The following is a 10096-nucleotide window of genomic DNA, read 5'->3' as shown; positions in this document are numbered from 1 at the left end:
AAGAATTTTGGTTTTTTTTACTTTTTTTAAAATTTTCGTTTTTTTTTGTTTTATAATTTATAAATATTTTTTAGTGATCTAAAATGGTTCTCAATTTGCTAAGAATTCTCTTAGAATCCTTACCCTACATACATTGATGTAAATTTTAAAATGAATTTTTAAGGCCTATTTTATACTCGTTCTAGGTCTTAGATTTTTAAAAATTCTTAAGGATGGACTCCATCATAGTATGATTAATTTCATGTCTTTTGGATAGTGTGGAGATTTACCAATGTATGAGTATTAACATTAGCAACCCCGTCCTTATCTCGACTCCCAATATCCAAAATTTAGAGGAAATTACAGAAAACTTAATACTTTTTATGCCACATCAGGTACCCCGCTCTCATTTCTCATCCCCCCATATTATATAGGAACCAACATTAGAGCATCTCAGTGGCAGCGTTATATCCTTTGGTAGATTGAGGTTCACTTCAAACTCATCTACCTATATTATTAAAGCAACACAATCCTTTCACATGTCATTCAACTAGACTCTTCAGATAGACTGCCAAGTATACAAGTTTTTATAATTTCTACTTTATGAATGATAAAATGAAAAGTATTTTGTTGGTGGGAATCAAACTCAATACCTTATTTTTAAAATATTTGTAGCTTACTAACTCAACTAAAATAAATTGAAGGTAACACTCTCTCTTTCTTAATTGGTAAAGATTCACAACATTTTATTTTTATTTCATATACAAATCTAAATTATTCTTACTAATCTATGTATTTTGAAAATTATTTATTTCTTATGAATTCATAAGGTATGTTATTATACATATTATTCAGTTTAACTTTTTTGTTTTATTTTTTTAACCACCCGTATATAACACGGGCAATATCCTAGCTAGTCATATTCAAACACACAAATATTTATTTACTTTTTACTTTTTTTCTTTTATTTTAAATATTAGGTAAACCAAGTTAACCCACAATACGTTATAACTCTTCATCCTATGTGACAGTGACATAACACGATTAGTTCTTGTTAGTCATCTCACGGTACATAACCTATGGGTGAAACGCTAATATTTTTTTTCGAACTGTGACTTTTATAAACCACAACGAACAACAAAGCAACCTCCATAAACGAAGAGCCGCCACTAACAAAACAAAGAAACAAATTACATGATGGAAAACTTACACCACATTGACCAATCGATATTTCTATTTTTCGATCTATATTTGTACCAAAGAAATCCGAGCGATTTAAACCAATCAAATCCTCCATCTTCACCTGTTTACCTTCAAAGATCTTCTTGTTTCTTACCTTCCAAATACTCTAACACGCAATAATCACGATCCGTGAAACACCTCCTTTCCAACTTATCCAAGATCAACAAACTATAAAGCTCTAATTCGTCTCTTACCGTAAAACCAAATATGAAAAAATAAAATATAAATAAGAAAGGGGTTTATCAAAATCAAAATCGTGTTCCGGCCATTATTATTCAGTTTGAGGCCTGCAAGTGCAAACATCCCTAAACCAAATCGGGCGATAGTCTTTGAAGTTAGACCAACGTAACTGTAAGTTCTCTCTCTCGTTGTTTTTATGGTTTAATTATTATTCCAGGAAACAACTAATTACGAAACCCTAATTTCTCCCACGAAATTGTTCCCTCACTCGCTACCTAAATTATTATACCTATTAATAATTCATTCCAAGAAGCACAGATAATTAGGTTTTAATGGTTTGCTACATTATTATTTAGGGCTCTACTGTCTAATTACATGTAAATCCTTAAGTTTTCATAAAGATGTAGTCAACTTATAATTTGATTTATATGAATATCTTATGTTTTTACAGTATCTTGAGCTAATGAAGAAAACTATGCCATGGAGTGATAATGATGATTCTTCATCTGGTGCGTCTTCAAGTCCCGATACAGATGCGTCTGATAATGATCAAGCTTCAAAAAAGAACAAACTGACTTCTGGTGGTTCATCCAAATCTAAAGGTATGTTTGACACTTGTTTTTCGTGGGAAATATAAAATATTTGTTTCGATGATAAAACTAGCTACTCAAAGTCTCAAGTGTAGAGCCGAGTCAGGTGGGCTTAGGGTGCTCCATTTGCTTATCTTACGAGCTGAAACGTTGAGCTTGAGCTTGGCTCACCTCAGGCCAGCTCGTTTACTTTTAGAATTTTTAAATTTTCTATATTTGACGAATATTATTGTATAAAAACAAAAGAGAGTAGTATTTTGAACATACACATAATGCCTAATTTATAAACTGCAGAATATATGATATTATTTGTATATTAAAGTTTGAGTTATTAGTTATATAATATTAAAATTTGGGTTTTACTTTAAATGAGCAAGACAACCAGCCAACTGATGAGCGGCTTACCTTGGATCGTTTATAGTAATGAGCTAAAATGTTGAGCGCGGCTCATCGAAAGCTCAAGCCAGCTCATGGCTCGCTGAGACATATTATTTATTTTTAGAAGTTTTAAGTTTTTTCACACATGTTGATTTACATTAAACAAAAAAAAAAACAATTTTTTATTAACATACAGATAATTCATATAAATTATAAAATTTGAGTCTAATCTATATTTTATAAAAATTTGGGCTTCAACTTAGACAGGCCAAACAAGTAAGCCAGCGAGCCCGCTAGACATCAGCTTGTTTACGAACTGAGCCGAGTCAGATCGGCTTGTTTACAAACGAACCATGAGCTCTTTGAAGTTTGAACAACTCTTCCTAAATCCCAAATGGAATGAGCCAGAAAATCTATTGGCTAGTTGAATTGGGTTTGCCCCAAAACACTTTTTATTCAAAAAAGTTTAGCAATTTGCGTGTTGGATATGCAAATTATGTCATTCTAAAAATAGCTAAACTTTTGACTTTTACGCAGTCAAACCCATGAACCGCAAGAGTAAAGGCATTGACTTTGAGGCATTAAGTCAGCATGGGTATAAAGGCGGGTTATCAGTCTTAAAAGTACCACCACCAAAAGAAGACGATAAGAACCGTGATTGGTCATGGTCAACGGGCAAGGAAACCCGTGGTGCAACCGAGACCGAAGAAAGTTATCAAGAAAGGCAAAAAACACGGGACGCGTTACGTGATGGAGAAGAGCTAGCGCACGCGTGGACTCAGAGAGAAAAGAATATTTCATTTGCACAGAAGGAAAAGAGGAAGAGAGATATTGGGCAGGCTAGTAGAGGAAAGAGTTATGTTGAAGAAGAGAAGAGGTTGTTGAGGGAAAATGGGGTTTATTCTGGTTTTGATTCTTGATTTTGTTGTCATTATGTATGAAGTTTATGTTGTTTTGTGATGCTGTTGACATGCATGTAAGACTTGTGTAAAACGAAGTCTGGTGAAAGCGGATGGGTTGTGTCATAGGTTGAAATGGGTTTGGGTTAGAATGTGTCGTTTTAAGAATTGTTTTAATTTGCATGTTTTGACTAAAAGTAAGCTCTACTTGAAATAAATGGTTTTAGAATGAGTTTTCTTTCTTTCTTTCTTTTTTTTTTCTTTTTTTTTGTGTTAATCAAAATGGTATATTGGTTCTTATGGTGACATCTATTGGTGGAGATGGCAGTGGCTACGAGTTGAAACTCGTACTGCTTGTCGATTTGGATCTGCTTTAAGTTAACAAATTCTATAACAATAACTACGTTAACTTATTTGTTCAATGTGATTGTGAGTAGATGTTAGCAGGCGTGTAAGACTTGTCTAAGCCTGGTAAAAACGGATGGGCTGCGCAATAAGTTGAAATGGGTTCGGGTTAGAATGCGCTGTTTTGAAAAAAGTATCAATTTGCATATCTGAAAAAAAGAAAATAAAATAAATGGACTTCAATCTTGTGTAACTAGAGAATTCTTCCATGTAGAGTCAAATTACTCATAACATGTTGCCATGCTGGTGATATTGAGGCCAACTATTTTTGTGAACCCAACCCTCTTGTCCATCACTGATGTTGGTGATGACATTAATTTGGGTCTATCAAAATTATACATGTCATTTTGGATTACTCGCATTATAATTGATCTTTTATAGGAAGTCTCTACCCAAGTAACCAAAACAAAGTTGTGAGCCTTTGATTGGTGAAGAAACATGAAATGGATCCTAGTCGGATCCAAGTCGATGTTCCCTGGTCTTCGAGATGAATGAACCACGACTTCGTCTTCTTCTCCAGTTTGCTCGGGATCCGCAATGGAAATATGGGGGGGGGGGGGGGGGGGAGTGGAGGTGAATGCTAAGAGTTTCATCTTGTTTAGAGACACAAAAATATATAGAGGTGAAGTCTCCAAGAAGGGATCCTCAAATGAGAGTGAATATCCCTTATATAGGAATTTTAGGGCTACAATCATGAAACTCTAACCTTAGTGGTTCAAGCCCGGTTAGGGGTTACCTCCACACTCCCCAGCCAATTGGGCTTTGGTTAGTAAACAATAATAATATAACAAATATAATATATAACATAATAAGTAAAAGGTCGTACCGGGGATTTTCATTCAACTCTTAAATCTCCTCGATCTCGTATGCTTACTGTTAGATCTATGATTTTTGGGTGAGTCCATTATTTAGATTTGACCTAGATCTGAAAATGGTTTCCTTACAATATTAAAATATTATGAAAAGGAAAACTCGTACTGTTCAATGTCTAATACTTAAAATCGAACATGGCTCAGATTCCCGTTTTTCCAGCTGGGCCAAGTTGTTCGTTTACGCGTTCAGAAAACAGTTATGGGGAAATAAGCTTGGGTAAATGTATTAGTTAATAAAATGATTAGGTTATAAAGAAAGATCACATATTGGGGTTCCGGATTAGCTACGGGGCCCGTTTTCGTTTATTCAGTTTGATTTGAGAAGAAACGCGCACAATCTATCTAGATTGTCCAGGTTTCTCATAGAAATGTTCATTTTTACTTAATTAATCCAAAAATATGATTTTTGATCACTCTTGGTGTTTTGATGTTCCCGCAGGTTCGTTAATCATTAAATTATGAAAATTTAGCCACTTATCAATTAAAATATATAGATTTTTATGAAAATATTTCTGGAATTATTTACTGATTTATTAATTTATAAAAATTCATTTTATCAGCTATATTTTGCCTGAAAATCGTCCGTTTATCCCAAACAATTTTCAAAAATTCCACAAAAATTTCTGAATATTCAAATTATATCCCAAAAAAACCTGTATGAATTCCAGAATGTAAAAAGCTTGTGCAATATTCTTTTCGGCCCAAATTTGGCTATAAAAATTTACACAAACGCATATGCACAAAACACCCTTAGACTTCTCCAAATAATCCCAAAATTCATATGTGATTAAAATACATTAAATTTGAGTTCCCTGAAAAATTTCATAATTTTTGAAGCATTTTAACTATTTTTCCCCATTAAACGTCCCAATTTGGTAATAAATTCGCTAAATATTCTCGGATGGTCGAAAAACTACCAAATTTGAACAGGGACTCAATGACATGGTCCTTGATGTCCCTGCAAAATTTCAAGGCCTAATAATATGCACATCACAACCTTAACCTAAACAGCCCGTAAGCGAGTGTTTCGGCATTACCTTAGTGGTTTTGGTTCGTTTCCGCCTTTCTAATCAACTTTTCAAGCTCTTGTGCTCCTATGTAGGCTAGATACAAGTCTTATATCACAAACCAAGAAATTTTTCATCAACATAACAGCCCTTGAGTTAGGGTTACTTTTGAACCGTAAAAATGCCGTTTCAACCCTTTAATCCGTGTTTATGGCCAAAAAAGATCATGATTCTGATTTGAAACTAGGTTTAGCATCAAATTATGTTTTTGAATGATTTTTGAGGGTTTTACATGGTTAACTATGATTTTTAACAATTAAAACATGTTTATATGGTATTAATCAAGGTTAAACAAATGTAAAAGTTGCTTATTTAAGTTGTTTACCTTAGGGTTTGAAGAGTTTCCTGATGAAGAAAGGTTTTTCCAGAATTTTTCTTGTGGATGAATGTGCAAAAATATCTTTGAACTAGTTTATATGTGAAAGAAATCAAAAGGGGGGGGGGGGGTCCCCATGGTTGCGACCGGGAGAGGGTTTGCATATTTTGGTCCAACAACCTGTTTTTACAAGCCCAAATACGAAAACCCAGGTCCAAATTTACATCGGGTTCGGTTTTTGGCGCGAAAAAAACTTATCGGGTGCGTTAAACAATGCGAAAATGATGTTTTTCGGCTAGTTTTGTGTAAAATTATAAAAACATACTATATGTTTGTAAAAACTGAAAATATTTTCACGGATCGCTTAAAAAATTTCAAATAAGTTTTTGGTAAGTCTTTTTTGGCTTAACAGATGATACAATGCTTGGTTTGTAACTATCTTTCGCGTTTAAATCTATAACGGGTAGTTAAACGAGCATGTTTTCGTTTAACTTGTTTGCTATCGAACTGAGGCCATATTACTAATATTTTAGCTTATATTAAATGTATATCACTTATAGATGGCCCTCCGGGATATCTGGGTCATAACCCGACCCGTTCGATTAATCGTTCGTTTGTTACGCAAGAAGCGTTTATTTGCTTAATCGATAAATACGTACTGAGGTGTACCTTGTTTTGGTAAAAATGTCACACATAAAATCCTCATGGAGGATAATTTTAGGACTGTCATTCAACCGCAACGGCGGCTTAATCCGAAGATGCAGGAGGTCGTGAAAAAGGAGATTATCAAACTCCTTGATGCGGGGATAATTTTCCCCATTTCTGATAGTTCGTGGGTTAGTCCAGTCCAAGTGGTTCCAAAAAAGGGTGGCATGACTGTCGTCACCAATGAGAGGAACGAGCTCATTCCCACTAGGACTGTGACCGGTTGGAGAGTCTGCATTGATTACCGCAGACTGAATGATGCCACGAGGAAAGACCACTTTCCTTTACCTTTCATCGATCAGATGTTGGAGCGTTTGGCAGGTCAGCAGTACTACTGCTTCTTGGATGGTTTCTCCGGGTACTTTCAGATTCCGATTGCTCCCGATGACCAGGAGAAAACCATGTTTACCTGCCCATACGACACGTTTGCCTATAGACGTATGCCATTCGGACTGTGTAACGCTCCAGCCACATTTCAAAGGTGCATGGTGGCTATATTTCATGAGATGATCGAGGACTCCATGGAGGTGTTCATGGAGATTTTTCTGTGTTTGGGAGCTCTTTCGATCAGTGTCTCTCCAACCTTGAGAGGATGTTGGCCTGATGCGTTGACACCAACCTAGTCCTTAACTGGGAGAAGGGTCACTTCATGGTACGCGAGGGCATTGTTTTGGGGCATTGTATTTCGAGTGCGGGGATAGAGGTCGACCGAGCGAAGGTCGAGACCATTTCTAATCTCCCCCTGCCCACTTCTGTGAGATCCATCCGGAGTTTCTTGGGTCACGCTGGGTTCTACCGTCGGCTCATTAAAGATTTCTCTAAAATCGGGAGACCCGTGACCAAACTTCTGGAGAAGGATACCCCATTTGTGTTTTCTGAGCAGTGTATCGAGGCGTTTGATCTTTTAAAAGACAAACTCGTTAATGCCCCAATCATGATTGCTCCCGACTGGTCGCTTCCCTTTGAGCTGATGTGTGATGCGAGCGACTTTGCAGTCGGAGCGGTTCTTGGATAGCGGAAGGATAAACACTTCCATCTGATTTACTATGCGAGGAACCTTGAATGGTGCACAGGAGAGTTACACCACCACCGAGAAAGAGCTTTTAGCTATGGTGTTCTGTCCAAGACGATTGTGTACACGGATCATTCTGCCATTCGTTATCTCTTTAGCAAACAGGATGCTAAGTCACGCCTTATCCGATGGATCCTGTTGCTTCAAGAGTTTGATATTGAAATCCGTGATAAAAAGGGGGCCGAGAATCTGGCGGCCGATCATTTTTCACGTCTTAAGGGAGCTGAGTTAGGAGAGCCAGGGGTCAGGATTAATGACCACTTTCCAACAGAGAGTCTCACGTTTGTTTCAGCTCAGGATGAGGGTTTTCCATGGTTCACCGACTTCGCGAACTGTCTTGCGGACGGGTACTACCCGAAGATGTCTTAACAGCAAAAGAAGAAATTCTTTGCTAATCTTAAGTTTTACCTGTGGGACAACCCGTATCTCTTTCGTATAGGTGCTGACCAATTGATCAGGAGATGTGTTGACGTTAAGGAGGGATGGCAGATTCTGAGCCATTGCTATGTTGGACCGACAGGAGGTCACCACGGTGCGAGTTTGACGGCGAAGAAGGTATTTGATTGTGGTTTTTATTGGCCTTCGATTTTTAAAGATGCGCACGCGTTTGTGAGGAGTTGTGATCGTTGCCAGCGGGTCGGCAACATTTCTTCGCGAAATGCTAGAATGCTATTCAGGTTTGTGAGGTTTTCGATGTGTGGGGCATTGATTTCATGGGACCGTTTCCATCTTCGCGTGGGAACAAGTACATACTTGTGGCTGTTGATTATGTCTCGAAGTGGGTTGAGGCCAAGGCCTTACCCACGAATGATGCCCGAGTTGTACTCCATTTTCTCAAGAGCCTTTTTGCTCGTTTTGGTGTCCCGAAGGCGTTGATCAGTGATAGAGGTACTCACTTCTGCAATGTGCAGATGGAGAAGGCGTTGCGACGCTATGGGGTCACCCATCGGCTTGCAACCGCCTACCACCCACAGACTAGTGGGCAGGTGGAAGTGAGTAACCGGGGGATCAAACGTATTCTTGAGAAAATGGTTGGTTCGAATCGTCGGGATTGGTCCGACAAGTTGGATGATGCGTTGTGGGCCTTCCGTACAGCCTACAAAACTCTGACCGGTTCCACACCGTTTCGGATGATTTATGGGAAGGCCTGCCACCTGCCTGTTGAGTTAGAGCACCGTGCGTCGTGGGCCCTACAGAGGGTCAATCTTGATATGTCCGCCGCGGAGGCCACTCGGTTCCACCAGTTGCACGAATTAGAGGAGCTGAGAGATCATGCCTACGCCCAGTCGTTCAGGTATAAGGAGCGGACGAAGGAACTACATGATAGAAAGTTGAAGGGTAACAAGCAGTTCAAGTGTGAGGATTTGGTCTTATTGTATAATTCCCGGTTGAGGTTATTCCCGGGAAAGTTGAGATCCCGATGGTCGGGACCGTTCACGGTCACTGAGGTTTTCCCGTATGGCACGATTGAGATAGAAGATAAAGGCGGGAAGTTTAAGGTGAACGGTCATAGACTGAAGCACTACATTGGCGAGCCGGTGACTGATCAGACGGTCAAGGTATTCTACCTTGACTCGCTCTCCGAGACGTAGACGTGATGGATACACCACTTGGGAGACTGCCCGAGTTGTAGAGTTTGTATTTTTGTTATATGTTTGTGCCATCTGTTTTATTTGTTTTGTCTATTTCAGGATGTTCCAAGATGAAACCGCTCGTCCTCAATCTCCATTCGAGTCGGTCAATTTAAGGGGTGTTCCATTATTGAAAAAATAATAATAATAATAATAATAATAATAAATAAAAAAAGATATATATAAAAAAAATCATAAAAACCAAAAACACAAAAATACGTTTATTTCTTTATGTTTTTGTTTTCCGTGTTGTTTGCCGCTACATGCGAGCGAGTTCGAGTTTTGCAGGTTATATTATGCGCATGGTAGCTACGATGGTGTTATGGAACAGGTTCTCCCGAGGTTACAGCCGCGAATGAAATGCTATACGGTCGTTTGGTTACTACTCAGCTATTGAGGATTCTGCACACAAACCAGGGGAGTAACCCGTTCTTTGTTTTAGTCTTGTATACTTTATTTTTATTTTCTGTTTTATTTTTATTTTATTTTATTTCTTTTCCTTGTACTCATCAAGGACGATTTCGTTCTAAGTGTGGGGATGGGGTTTATTTTACTTAGTTGTAGGAAAATTTTTGAAAAAAAAAATAAAAGAAAATTTGAAAAATTTTGAAAAAATAGTCCATTGAAATTTGTTTTCTCTACGTTAAATAGGAGATGATATTATTACCGAGTAGTGGTTATTTTATAACTTCTTGATGTTTTCAAAATATATATATATATATATATATATATATAATAAATAAGAACAGTGCCCATTAGA

The 10096-nt window shown here is 37.6% G+C and overlaps 1 protein-coding gene across 1 annotated transcript; it reads left to right on the top strand.

The window, feature by feature from the left end:
* Nucleotides 1-1864: 1864 nt before the first annotated feature.
* LOC143556732 (uncharacterized) lies at nucleotides 1865-3341 on the top strand. The gene is made up of 2 exons (XM_077045988.1): nucleotides 1865-2003; nucleotides 2907-3341. Exons 1-2 carry the CDS (start codon nucleotides 1865-1867, stop codon nucleotides 3287-3289), a joined length of 522 nt encoding a protein of 173 aa, XP_076902103.1. The 3' UTR covers nucleotides 3290-3341.
* The last annotated feature ends 6755 nt before the right edge of the window (nucleotides 3342-10096 follow it).

The sequence above is a fragment of the Bidens hawaiensis genome, unplaced genomic scaffold (assembly GCF_021521415.1).
Source record: "Bidens hawaiensis isolate Kalapana, Puna unplaced genomic scaffold, B.hawaiensis_p1.1 tig00018672_1, whole genome shotgun sequence".
Lineage (NCBI taxonomy): Eukaryota > Viridiplantae > Streptophyta > Magnoliopsida > Asterales > Asteraceae > Bidens > Bidens hawaiensis.
Note: the sequence above shows the minus strand (reverse complement) of the source record. Positions and strands in the feature narration are given on the sequence as shown.

Coding starts and splice junctions, on each gene's coding strand:
- LOC143556732 (XM_077045988.1), top strand. CDS start 1,865: ATGAAGAAAACTATGCCATGGAGTGATAATGATGATTCTTCATCTGGT. Junction 2,004..2,906: donor TGGTTCATCCAAATCTAAAG/GTATGTTTGACA, acceptor ACTTTTACGCAG/TCAAACCCATGAACCGCAAG.